At 34.1% G+C, this 14,237-nt stretch overlaps 1 protein-coding gene across 2 annotated transcripts; it reads left to right on the top strand.

Moving 5' to 3' along the window:
* The first annotated feature begins 406 nt into the window (after positions 1-406).
* LOC119828932 (zinc finger MYM-type protein 3) lies at positions 407-13,785 on the top strand. 2 transcript variants are annotated; one of them, XM_038351251.1, is made up of 20 exons: positions 407-689; positions 1,195-1,734; positions 2,212-2,453; positions 2,731-2,908; positions 3,358-3,498; positions 3,800-3,970; positions 4,336-5,607; positions 5,767-6,043; positions 6,721-6,829; positions 6,972-7,077; positions 7,371-8,009; positions 8,304-8,468; positions 9,183-9,442; positions 9,971-10,181; positions 10,454-10,579; positions 11,078-11,199; positions 11,477-11,615; positions 11,748-11,847; positions 12,172-12,347; positions 13,020-13,785. In XM_038351251.1, exons 2-19 carry the CDS (start codon positions 1,242-1,244, stop codon positions 12,344-12,346), a joined length of 4,926 nt encoding a protein of 1,641 aa, XP_038207179.1. In that variant the 5' UTR covers positions 407-689; positions 1,195-1,241; the 3' UTR covers position 12,347; positions 13,020-13,785. The 2 variants fall into 2 exon arrangements, with proteins under 2 accessions (XP_038207179.1, XP_038207180.1); XM_038351252.1 differs by lacking the exon at positions 13,020-13,785 and having other exon boundaries at positions 3,803-3,970; positions 12,172-12,346.
* Positions 13,786-14,237: the final 452 nt, after the last annotated feature.

The following is a 14,237-nucleotide window of genomic DNA, read 5'->3' as shown; positions in this document are numbered from 1 at the left end:
AAATTCTTTGGTAAATAGTGTAGCATGAAAGTAGCTAAATTAGCATTAATTAGGATTATTAATACTGTAACGATTTTTAATTAATAAAATTTAAGACATAAATTTACTCAATTCCAAAGATAACAAATTTCTATCTATTTCTATTTCTATTTTTCTTCAGTGAAGTGCCAAATAGTCTTACGACGGCTATTTGCATAACATATTTTAGCATGTTTTTAGGGAAAACTGTTTTAAATAGAATGGGAACATTTTTTTTCTTTTTTGATGTCCAATAATAAATAAATAAAAATATGATTTATTTAATTAAGACTTTATATTCGTCATTCATTGTATTATCGATATCTAATATTGAAATCGAACATCACTATTGGCGATTAAATAAAGCTTCTGCCAAGCGTCACTTAGTGCCAACATAAGAACAAAAATTGGCCTTTCCATTGATTGCTTTTTATTCTATGTGAATTACGATTTACGAATTTGAAGTACCTACTTACAGTATTTATAACCACACGATAAAACAATTACCGCAACGATTTTGAATGAAAATCTTTATTATTTAATTCAAAACGAATTATTATTGTAAGATGACGAGTTGACAGCTCCTTTCATATCCGCAATTGCTGGTACAGGTTGATTCCAAAATGGTGGTCGTTTGTTGTGCTTGTGATTTTTAGAATAACTGTGCATTTGTAAGTATTATTGCGAAAATCTCACAAATATTAAAAGTAGCATTTGTAGGACTATATATCTATCTTAAAATTAATCTATGGATTAACGTCCCTTTTTTCAGCCTTCATGAGTCTTGAACCCGCTAAAATTATTTTTTGTCTATACTATTTGTTATATTTAAATTTATTTTTAGGTCTATTAATTAACTTTAAATTTAAGAGAACTGAAACGATCATTTGGCAAAAGGAGTTTGAAATTATTCTTCTTTCCGTGTATACCCAATAAGCGCGGGATAAATAGTCAAGGAACCATTATAACCATTTTAATACTTTGTACTCAAATAAAATATCTAAACAATTTATGATAAATATTTAAATAAAATACAAATTTTGAGTGTATCATGTTTGTTCTTTATGCATTATTCCGAACATATTGTGCATAATATAACTATAACCTATAAATGTGCCGGGCGCGACAGTTCATCGTAAACACTTTATTCAAGTAATTATATTTCACTGATTACAGATGTATATATTGTGGTCCATGTATGCACATTTCTAATAAGATTGAAAATGGACGAAAAGGAAGAAGTTGCAGAAAATTCAACAGAGGTGGAAAACAATAGTTCTAAAAAACCTGAGGAAGAAAAAACGAAGGATGAAAATGTGGAAAATGTTGTGGAAAAAACCGAGCCGAAGGAAGAGGCCCTGAAAAGTGTTGATGAAACTGGTGATACAAAAATAAGTAGTGATGAGCAAAGTGATTTAACTAATCATACAGATCAAGCAAGTATTGAAGAAAACAATCACAATGAAAAACAAGGTGATGAAGGACCAGTTTCACCATCAGGTGTTGAAGTACCAGTTTCACCATCAGGTGTTGAGGAACCAGCTTCACCATCAGGTGTTGAAGGACCAGCATCACCACAGACAGAAGGACAGCTATCAGGTGATAGGAATACAGCTAGTGATGAAAGCGAAAAGGTTGATGAAGTGCTAAATGATGAAAAAGATACAAGCATTGAAGATAGTGTAACAAGAAGTAAGGAAAGTGACGATTGTAAAGGTCAGTTATATTTAGAAATTAATAATTTATTTTTTCATTCTCTTATATATTATAATCTGCCGAGGAGTAGTAGCTTGTTAGCACAATATGTTGTTTAAATAACATGATTTAATAAAAAATAGAATATTGGTGAGATGTTATATAATATAAAAGAAATATTATTATGTGTATGTTCATAAGTTCATAAAATAATTTTTAAGCTCATAATATACAAGTTTTAAATAAAAAATGACTGAATCTACCTACTGTTTACCTAGTGAATATAAATACTACTTACCAAATCTGTATAGGAACTGATAATATTAAAGCTATTTTTGTGTTTTTTTAAGTTATAAATTATACTGTGTGGAAATCATCAATCAATATGCTATATCTCTTGAATTTATGCCCCTGGATTAAGACATTCTTCTATATTTACTATGTTGTATCACAGCCTATTACCAAATCCAACTTGAAAGTATTTTTCATTTATTTCAGAGGAAACATTAAAAGAAGAATCAACACCAGAATTAGGTTTAAGTACACAAGAGAGTAATAGTCAAGATACTGTGGATACATTAAAAGAAACACCTACAGAATCCAGTCAGGAAGAGGCTAGTGAAACTAAAAATGAAACAGAGTATGTAGATAATAATGGAGATGCGGATAAAGTACAAAAGCCAGAGTTTGAAACAGCACCCAATGTGTCAGTGGAGGAATCTCAAGAAGATCACACACAAGTAAGTTATTAGTCGTTAATTTGAAAAAAATTAAACTATTACAATGGTTAAAAAAATATTTAATATATCCTATATTTTCAAATTATATTAAGTCCATAACATGAATAATAATATAATACCTATATTGTTATGCATATGTAATGTTTCCATTCCAGTGAAATAGTATTTTTCCCTAATCAAAGTTTTCTTAACAAGTTTTCTCACATGTCATTTAGTAGCAACATTATTGAAAATATTTAATTAACTATTGCATTAATTAATCCTACTTTTCTCATAGGCTTTAGACCCATTTGATGCTTTATTAAAAGATACTACAGATGTACAAGTAGAAACAAGTACACAGGCAGATGCTTCAATGAATATAGATGATGATGATGATGATCATAATGTAGATAGTGTAGACCACCATGGAGACAGTGTGGACAATGTGGATGGAGATGATGATCAACATCCAGGTAAAAAATTTGTAATAAATATTTATTTATTCATATCAATAATTTAGAAGCAATTTGGATATTGAAACTTATTTCTTAAAACAATACATTTCCCTTGGGTTAAATCTATACTAATATTATAAAGCTAAAGAGTTTGTTTGTTAGGTTTGAACACACTAATCTCAGGAACTACTGGTTCGATTTGAAAAATTCTTTCAGTCTTAGCCCATTTATTGAGGAAGGGTATATGCTATATATGTACCGATATGATATGTATGGGCGAAGCCAGGGTGGACCACTAGTACAAAAGAAAGTAAAATCTTGAATATTGGGTTGCCTATAAAATGTTCTTTTGCTCTTCTGCCATGACAATATCCTATATGCCAAAGAGTAAATAACAATTTATTAACTATGTATGGTATCTTTTCAAAAAAAGTTTGTTAAATGTATATTATTAACAATTGTTACAGATGAAAGTGTATCTGAGTTGACGGAGGAGCCAGGGGCGGATGAGGAAGTGTGCCTTCTTCCAGACACAGAGAGGGAATTATCAGAGGAAGATAAGGCTGAAGCAGAAAAAGTTTTAGCCGAAAAACGAAAACAGGCAGAGGGTGAGTTCTTAAAATATTATAGTGTGGATTTTTGAATGTAAACTATTTTTATAACCATCTTAAGGATTGAAAATTGTTCTTTGTCAGCTAGTAGGGGTTTCCAAGGTAAAATCATTAAAATTTTTCTTTTGTATTTGCACTTTTCTGAGTTTTTATCTTTAAATTTATCAATTTATGTTTCAATTCAGAGAATTTTATTATAATTCCAGGTTATACATGTCTGTTCCTTACTGAATGTATATAATTATTGTGGCTTTTAAAAAAGCTGTTCTAAATATCTAATAACATTTTATTGTCATAGAAGCAGCCTCAATAGCAGCAAAGCCTAAAGTGGAAACAGAAACACAAGACTCGCAGACAGATACAACTGAAGATCTTGCTAATGCTAACAGTGAAGCAGATGGTAATGATGCTTCTGTTCATGAAGAAGGCAATGAAGATGGTAATGAAAATGACAATGAAAATGGTGGAGGTATGTGCATTCTCATCTCTGGTTATGGGTCTGTTATAGAAAGCTGGCATGGTACAAGGCATTTACATATTGTGCTTTTGTAGTGTTTGTGAATAAGATATGATGACGTCATGAATAGTCTATCCATCTCCTTCGCGTAAACAAGCTTAGGAGTATGAAGGAGAATTATTGTTTGACTTTTGATAATGCAGTGCATTTGTTTGTTAGCGTCTATCGATTAATAGATGTGGTATTTTAAACTTTTTACATTTAATCACTAGACTAGAGGTGCTTTTTTGAGAAAGTACTTTTTTTTAACATACACTACTATTATAAAGAGGAAACTTTTGTCTTTTGTATGTTTGTACCGTTTTTCGTATTTTCAGACAAAGAGAATGATCAAGAGGAGCATGCGGAAGCATCAGAAGGGCATGGACCAATACCAATTAGAGAGACTGTCCCGATAAAAACGAAATGTGAATTCTGTAAAGCGACACAAACATGTAGTTTCTTCTGTTGTACAGAAACTGATGAACGCAAATACTTCTGTGGTGATTTCTGTATTACGTCGTTCCAAGCTGAACACCCCGATCAGTATATATTAATCAAAAACAAATATGTGATTGATGAAATATATCCCAAGGAATGTCTATGCTCCGAATGTGAAGAAACAAAAACATGTTATTTCTTTTACAACTATGAAGGCGAAGATACTTATTACTGTTCCCTTAGGTGCTTGCACAGCATGATGGCTGATGAAGTGGAAAAGTATACGTTCAAACGACGCAGAATAACAGTGGACGATCAAACGCCGCAGATGAGTGAATGTTTCTGTTGTAAAGAAACTAAGAAATGCATGTATCATGCGAAAAGGTATGGAGAAGATTTGTACATATGTGATCAGCCATGTCTAAAATCACTCAATTTGCAAGAGAATGGAAGGTATTTAGTCACAAAAAAGCGCGCCACGCGACATATACGAAATACTCCTATTTCTGTTAAAACACCACTTTTAAGGTTACAAGTTATCAGTAATGCAACTGATAAGTATTTGGACGAAGCTTATAAAATCCAAGCAAAAACACCAGCCATGGTAGCAGCGGCGAGGGAGGAACGGGAACGATCATTTTTACGAATATGTAGTCAGTGTTCGTTGATCATTAACAAGGACGATAAAATGTTAACATGGGAGACTTTGGACTTTTGTAATGAAGCGTGTTTGGGGCGGTATCAAAACAAAATCGGATCAAAATGTGCAAATTGTAAGAATGCAGTGTTACATACGAGTTTAGGAAAGTATTGTGTGCGTTTCGGTTACGTTATACGGCAGTTTTGTAACTCTGGGTGTTTAGAAGAGTTCAAGAAGGGTTTGAAGATATGTTGTTATTGTCAGAAGGACATTTCGGGGGGTCATGAGGGTTTTCTCGCTCCTGTGGGTGATAAAGGGCAGTTTAAAGATTTCTGTACGCAGAGTTGCATGGAGAAATTTGACCAGATGAGCAAGAATCCGGTGCCGCAGCCGGTCTGGGCAAAGTGCGCGGTATGCTCTTTGGAAAAGTCTACGTCCATAGAGGTGGAAGTCAGTGAAGATGTGTGTCAGAGGCTATGTTCTGATCCATGTTTTGCCGCATTCAAATTTGTTAACAATATATTTCCAGGTATTCCTTATTTATAATTCTCTGTAATTTTTTTTGTACTTGTTATATAAGCAAAAAATTTAAGATTATTTAATATCTCTGTAAACTATGTTGGTTTTTTGTAATGTACTTATAATATATAACTTAAAATATATTTTAACTGACATGAAAAAATTGCAGATCAATGCCGCTGGTGTAAAAAGTACTTTGAAAGAAAATCCAATGCATGTTTCACAATATATGATGGCTCCACGCCGTTTCCCTTCTGTTCTAAATCCTGTATGAACATATATATAAGCAATTCAAGGCATATAGTGCCTTGTAATTGGTGTAAAGTGAAGAAGTATAATTTTGATATGATACAAAGACTGCAGCCGAATGGACAAACAGTTATGATGTGCTCATTGAACTGTTTTAATTTATATCAAGTTTCTATTAATGCTGTATCGTCGAGAAGGTAAATTTTTGTATTTCGTACATAATTCTATTTTTATTTATTTATTTATTTATGCTTTATTGTTTTGGAATAATTACAAATTGAGACTTAACCTAGGGAACATTATCACAAGTGGCGGTCTTATCGCTAAATAGCGATTTCTTCCAGACGACCGGTTGTACTGAGAGAAGTTAAAATAGAGGATAGGAGTAGGGAAGAGCATAAAAATATATATATATATATATATATACAACGAAAAAAAAAATAAATAAATAAAATTTCTTATATAAATTTCAATACAGTAAAAATATATATTATATTATCATACATATATACATACACAAATAGATGTAAATAGCTACATACATAAAAATAATGAATATAATAAAAAGTGAAATATAATGAATATACGTACATTGATCTAAGAACGACAGGAAAAATAATAATTATGAACCATTGTTTTAAAAACATTTAAAGATTGAGCCTTCTTTATTGGTTCCGGCAATGCGTTCCATAGCTTAATCGCCCGAACGGTGAAGGAACTACCGAAGAAGCTTGTATGATGAGCTGGCATTCATTCATTTTTAATATTTTATTTTGAAAAACATCATTATTTTATAAACATTCTGTTGTGATTTTGTTCTTCTCATATAATATATTGTACAAATATAAATAAAAATAATGTAACATTATTTCAGGACAAAATGTGATATGTGTAAACGGACGGCATTAGCACAATACCACTTGACAATGTCAGATGCTACTGTTAGGAACTTTTGTACATACCAGTGTGTTATGAGTTTTCAGGTATGTATAAAGAATAATAATTTATTAAGAAATTTAAGTGGGATTTCGAATCTTATTTGCATAAAATTATAAATACAACTACACTAAAAACATTAATATATAACCATAGATGATAGTACATATTTTTTTATCATTAATTCAGGGCCAATACTCAAAGCATGCGCTACCAGTGCTGGGTGAACAAGCGGCCGATACTGCTAAGGCGGTACCCACGGGGGTGCCGCGGAGAACGTACGCTAATAAAAATGGTGGGTAGTTTGAAATTATTTGAAATTTCTTAAATGTACTTGATTTTTTCTAAGAACTTTCTGTAATACTTGCCTAGTCTTAAAACTGTTATATAATGAAAAAGCAATAGATTTTCTTGTACTGCATTATTTCACTATTATGAATGCATCAAAACTAAAGTTATCAAAATCGGCCAGCCGTTCTTGGCTTCTAACGAACACCAAATGATTTTTATATATACATATAGATTATAGTATTAATAATATGTTTATAATTTTATGGTCACTTTCTTATATCAAATATGTTACAACAGCTGCAAAGAATCAAAACCGCGCGAGCACAGGCATGCCAGTCATATCCAATGTGCAATCGTTGGCCACGCCCCCACTGGTGCCCATAACGACGAGGGGCAAATCCAAACGGCTAGCGCAAGTAGAGCCCGAACCTGAACCGCCACAAGCACCCAAAACTCCCCCTCCCCCACCCAAACCCCCGACTCCACCACCTCCCCCACCCCCCAAAATATACAACCATGTGATAGTTAAAACTTTACCACCACACGAGGTAGCAAATAAATCAACTATGGCAAAACCAATGATGGTATCAAAAGGAGTGTCTTGCCGTCCTCACCCTTGTACTAAAGAGTGTCAGACTGACCCAAGCTTAGAAAGAAAGGTCCTTATACCGGTCCCTGTTCCCATATATGTACCAGTACCTTGTGCTATGTGGTCGTTACCATTCCCCATACCCGTTCCCATACCTTTGCCTATCCCGACTCCCGTATTTATCCCCACAACTAGGAATTCAGCGAAAGGCATAATGAAGGAGATTAACAAGATACACGATAAAATGCCAACGGATCCGTTTGAAGCGGAACTGCTGATGATGGCGGAAATGGTGGCCGGTGATAAAAAGAAGGATCAGAGCGATTCAGATACTGAGGATGAGAATGGTGAGTAAACTGAGTTGTTACGATTATAGAAACGGTGAATAAAGCCTACATTTCGTACATTAGAATCGGTTCGGTTCAATAACATTTGTATTAAGTGTGTAGATAAATAACTATATGTAAGGTTAAATGAAGTTTTTCATGTTCGTAATTTGATTTTGAATTATTGAAGGTTCATTTAATGTTCTAACTAATTCCGATCCTAAATAGCTTTATTCGTATAGCATAGGGCAATTTACATTAATTTTACTATTTTTGTCTCTTATTTAATTTGACCTTAATCTCTTATCCTCACAGAGGAGTTCAGTCCAGTCGCCGGCATGGACGGTAACAACGCGTTCGGTGAAGATATGTTACAAATGGCGTTGAAAATGGCCACGGAATACGAAGACCAACCAGTCGACTTGGAGTCCGCTATGACGGCCAACACTATCACACCCAGCTCTCATCCAGGCATGCCGGGTAATTACCACATGTCTATTATTTTTCACATTCTATTTCTGTGTTTAGTGAACAAAAAAAAAACGAAATGTGCAAGTAAAAGAATATATTTCAAAGTATGTCTATTTGTTATTATGTGTACAAGACTCTTGAATGATTCTTTATTTTGAATCAGAGCGGTGCAAATATTAGCTTATTACATAACCAAGTTATACAGGCAAAAATAGCTAGAAAATCACGGGCAAACTAGTTGTCATAGACAGATAAATTATGATTTTTACTAAATATCTATTGGCCGTTATCATAAAAACTCATCAAGTTTGTATTTTATTTTTGTCTCATTCATTACTTAGAGTGTATTTATTTCCCAAAGGATAGTAAATATACTGGTTCTTGGAGGCTAATTATAAGTAATAATTAAATATAATAACTAAAAGTGTCTTGGGACCAGCGAGTATTGTAGATAAGAGAAACATAATAAAAATAATAATAACATATTTAACCGTATTGTAATGAGAAAAATAGCGACGAGTTATCTCTTGGAACAGCATATTTTTTTCACTATCGTTACTTTATTTGCTACCTACAAAAATATAAAAATAAAAATGTATCATTATTTATAAATATATATATTAGATAAATTTATAAGTATAGCGTGATTGTACATTAATTGTTAATTCCGTGTACGAAACACACATGCATCATCAATATTGTAAATATATGATGTCGTACCAGGTCTCGAAGGCGAGGGCATGCACCACCACCACATGATGGTGCTGGAGCAGCAGCGCGCGGTGGCGGCGCTGCGCGCGGGGCAGGCGGCGGGCGGGGCGGGAGGCGCGGGCGCGGCGGCGGGGCGCAAGCGCGCGCCCCCCGCGCCGCCCGCCCCGCCGCGCCCGCGCACCAGCAAGCGGCGCCGCGACCCCGCGCCGCCGCCGCAGCCCGAGCCGCCGCGCGAGCCCGCCGAGAAGCCCGACGCCAATATGTGCCTCAAGGTACTGCACTGGACTGCAATATGTGCCGCGAGTGTGCCAATCTCCCATCGATATTGCCACTTCCTTACCCTTCCCTATATTCCTTTCGTAAACCCCTTCCTAATCCGCTTCCAATTTAAAGTCGGCTATTCATTTGTAGATGTCTAAGGTCAGCAATCGAGCTTACGCCTCTCCAAATGTTCATGGGCGGTGGTGGCGTTTACCACCAGGTGAGCCACCAGCTCCATTGCCGACAATGACATAAAGAAAAATAAAGTATTGTTTTTCAACCGACTTCAAATAAAGGTTATCAATTAGACGGTATTCTTTTTTTGTTTGTTCCGTCAGAACTTTCGACTGAGTGAACCGATTTTGATGTTTTTTTTTTTATTTATTTGAAAGTCGTCTTTAGCTTTAACTTTAGTCCAACTTTTTTTCCTTTTAAGCAATAAATCAATACTTATCCGGTTCGAAGGACCACGAAGAAAAAATTAATGATTTCAGCTAGATTTAGAAATTTAATCCATCAACTAACAACACCGTTTACAGTACACGTTTGGCGTGAACGCATGGAAGCAGTGGGTGATGACGAAAAACGCGGAAATCGAAAAGAGTTCGATACGACGGAAGCCCTTCAAGTCCGAAATCTTACAGCTCACAGCGGATGAACTCAATTACTCGCTTTGCCTCTTCGTTAAAGAGGTGCGGAAGCCGAACGGCAGTGAATACGCACCGGACACTATTTATTATTTGGTTCTAGGTAATTTTTTGTTATACTAAGAATAAGTAAAGATACAAGTAACTTTTGTGAATCAGATAAAAAGAAAGAAAAATATAGCCTTATGATTGTCCGCAAATGTATTTGGTATAACAAATTGTAATAAATTATATGTGTATAATAAATTTCATGCAAAGAGCATTCGATACACCACACTCACAACGTTTGGAAATCAATTTATTTGATTTCTTTTCTATATAATATAATTCAGTTGTGTAAATTTTAGGTAACTTGATATAATATATATGTTCCAGGTATACAACAATATTTGTTCGAAAACGGTAGGATAGACAATATATTTACGGATCCATATTATGAAAAATTCACGGACTGTTTGGACGAGGTGGCGAGGAAGTTTTCCGTGTTATATAACGATTCCCGTAAGTATCTCTCTCTCTATCTGAGTGTAGTGTAGGCACCTGTTTCATTGATCGATTTTCTTTATGATCAAGTATATACCAGGCTTCTGTCTCCACTGGGATCAAATAACTGTACCAAGGAGGTGGTCGTTAACAATAGTAACTTTTATATACTTTTTTAATTTCTTTTATCCATATAAAAGTCGCTGATATTACGTTTTAGGTATTAAATTAATAGTACAATATGCAATTGGCAATTCAATTGATAATTTTTTTGAATAAGTAGGCCATTGCCTCACAATAATGTATAATTTTTTTCATATATTTCAAATTATTCTCATGCCCAAAATTTGTGTTGTATTATCACATTAGTTGTTAAATTACCTGATTAAATGTTCAATACCTCGAATTTTTGACTTAACATGCATAAATCTTATATAAATGGAGTCATTGAGGAGATGATCAACTTGTGAGGTAGTTGTATGTTGTAATTTATTTATATTTTTATAATTCCCACAGAATACATAGTAACGCGGGTGGAAGAAGAACACCTATGGGAGAGTAAGCAGCTCGGCGCGCACTCGCCCCACGTTCTTCTGTCTACCCTCATGTTCTTCAACACAAAACATTTTAATTTAGTTGTAAGTTGACATATTTGAATGAATTGTTTTGGATTGATATTTATGGTTTGCAATAAAACGATAATAATACAAAAAATAACACAAAAAAGAAAAGGTATGAAGGATACCTATTTGCATATAGAGTGGGAAGGGCAAGCCACTCTAGTACAACAGTGATGGTGCCCATTTTCAGTGGCATTTGGAATGTTTAAGTGATTCAACTCAGAAAAAAAATCGACATTTACTCGGCGCCACTGACGCTACCAGTAATTGGTAAATAAACTTGAACACTTTCCAGACAGTAGAAGAACACATGCAGCTATCGTTCTCGCACATAATGAAGCATTGGAAGCGGAACCCGAACCAGCCGGGGCAGGCCAAAATACCCGGTGCTAGGAACGTTCTGTTAAGGTTTTATCCGCCACAATCCGCTTTAGGTAAATATTTATCGTTTTAATTTACAAAACATTTCAAAAAGCAAATTCCTTGCTGGATTTTATATAAAATGGATTTCATTAAGTTGTTCTTGTTATAAGATAGTGTTATCATTATCATTCATTTTTCCGCAGAAGCGAATTCGAGAAAAAAGAAAGTTTATGAACAGCAAGAAAACGAGGAAAATCCACTGAGGTGTCCTGTAAAGTTATATGAATTTTATATTTCTAAATGGTAAGAATGTATTTTTTTATTGAAAATAATGGTTTATGCATCCTAATTATACTTTCATGCCACCTACTAAATGTAATGCAAGCAATAAGCAAACCAGTATTACATTGACAAAAACAAGGTATTTCTTGTTTTGATACAATATTGTAGGGCATATCTTAAAAGAATCGACATTCCATCTTTACACAATAAACTTGAAATTTAAAGAGTTTTAATACACTTATTTGCTGCACGATTATATCCCTCCTTAGTGCAATCAACTATTCCCATACTCTTTCCACCTTACGCATACCAACAAACAGTATGACAACACTTTGTCCACCGCAGTCCGGAGTCGGTGCGCACGCGCAACGACGTGTTCTACCTGCAGCCCGAGAGATCGTGCGTGCCCGACTCGCCGGTCTGGTACTCGACGCAGCCTCTCAGCCGACACGCGTTAGCCAAGATGCTGCACCGCGTCAAGATGGTCAAGGAGATTAATATTGCGCTGCTCACTAGCTAAGGTAATTGGATGTTATGGGTAAATGCTAGCGAGTTGTAGCAAAATATAAAAATAACCTCACATTTGGAGTATCATAGGTCTTAACTTTTTTTCTGAGATAAAATAATTATAAGTGTAAGATTTTTTAAATATTAAATGCATTTGTTATATAGCATATTGCTGTTATGAAACTAGTCTTCATTTTGTGTGAATTGATCAATTTCGCGAAACATACAATATGAAATTCCTTAATACAATATGAAATTATAAAAATTTAGTTTCCCCGTGGGATATCATTCGCGGCCGAAGCCACGGATGAAAGCAAGTAGTTCTATAGGTCATGTGTCATTCCGGTGTGTAATCTACATCACTGCCAAGTAATATTAAAATCCGTTCAGTGGTTTTTGTGTGAAAGAGTGACAATGTTTGGTAGTCTTCACCAAACATTTTCGTTTATAATAGTAGCAGGACTAGCTTTCCGCACAGGATTTACGGGATAACACTATCCTAAGTCCCTTCTTAGATCTTAACATATCTTGGTACAAAATTTTATTCATACCGTTTCTGTGGTTTACGCGTGAAGAAGAGACAGACACAGCAACATTGGCATTTATAACATTGTAATAGAGATCTTCAATATGAACATACATTTTGTTAAAGTCATGTTAAATCTAATCGTTTCATCTTGTTTCAGATTACACATACGAGTGTTTTGACGGGGAACATTCGTGATAGCCTGAAATTGATGGATTATGTTCTGGATTAGTTTCAATAGTTGCAAACGATGTGATGGTGACTCGTTTTGTATAGTGCGGTCTGTGTATTGTTGTGAAAATTACAATGTATATTTTTTTACTTTGTATATCAGCCTGCTGAACGGACAGCTAATGTTAATTTTAAATTAATACATAGTTTATATCGGATCATTTTATAATGTTGCAATGATTGAAATTTACGAATTTTGTGTGGGAATGTTCTATGTACAGATGCGACCGGCATTCGATGTATATGATGGATGATTTGGATATTTTTAAATTCGGGATTATGATTATAGTGCGGTTTCGAAAAGTATTTTCAGTTGTAAATACATACGCCAAGCGATCGTCGTTAAATTACAAATATAAATGTATAGGTGCGTTTTTTCGTTCTTACTGAATCGATAATTTTTCTTCGCGAAACCACTTATTACATGTATGTAATATAAAATACAAATTTGTATGGTATGTAGAAGTAAGTGATATATGATTCCATTTTTTTTTATTTTTAGAAAATGAAGCACTCTTATAATATTACATTCATTCTATAAATTAAAAATATTATGTGACAGATAGAAATTTTTATTTTATTACTATGTTAGGGAAAGAGTCAAGATTTCATATTATATTATTTTAAGAATAACTGCATCAACTGTAAGGTTTAGGTAAGTTACTGCTGTGTAAAAAGAATACTGATTCTCATAACATTTGTTTTATTTTTACTTTTCCTTATATTAATACAAAGAAATAGTAATACTATACACTATCACTAAACATGTGACGCCTGACCAGAAAATATAAAACACTCTGAGGGCACTAAGTTCACTATGTTTATAGAAACACAATACAGTCAAGGACATGAGAATAGGCAATATGCATATAATTCGAAGATGCATGTAAGTCATTTTTTTATAAACTACTTAATCTAGTTCCCGTTAATAATTTAATTTTAATTTTGAAGAGAAATTTTGGAAAAGCACAAAAATGTCTAGAAATTCAAATGTATGAAAACGAGATATGAACTACGATGTCATAACCGTTCATAGCTAAGCACGTACCGAATAGTGCGAGATAAATTACGTTGGCGTCAGTGTTGCCAATGTAGACATATCTAAATACTGCTCACTGATATACAATAATTATATTATTCTAAATAT

This window comes from Zerene cesonia, chromosome 9 (genome assembly GCF_012273895.1).
Source record: "Zerene cesonia ecotype Mississippi chromosome 9, Zerene_cesonia_1.1, whole genome shotgun sequence".
Lineage (NCBI taxonomy): Eukaryota > Metazoa > Arthropoda > Insecta > Lepidoptera > Pieridae > Zerene > Zerene cesonia.
Note: the sequence above shows the minus strand (reverse complement) of the source record. Positions and strands in the feature narration are given on the sequence as shown.

Bases quoted from the DNA above. Each gene is read 5' to 3' on its own strand.
- LOC119828932 (XM_038351251.1), top strand. From the start codon at position 1,242: ATGGACGAAAAGGAAGAAGTTGCAGAAAATTCAACAGAGGTGGAAAAC. The intron at 8,010-8,303 runs GTGAGTAAACTG...TTATCCTCACAG, and splicing joins AGATACTGAGGATGAGAATG to AGGAGTTCAGTCCAGTCGCC. The intron at 11,200-11,476 runs GTAAGTTGACAT...AACACTTTCCAG, and splicing joins CAAAACATTTTAATTTAGTT to ACAGTAGAAGAACACATGCA.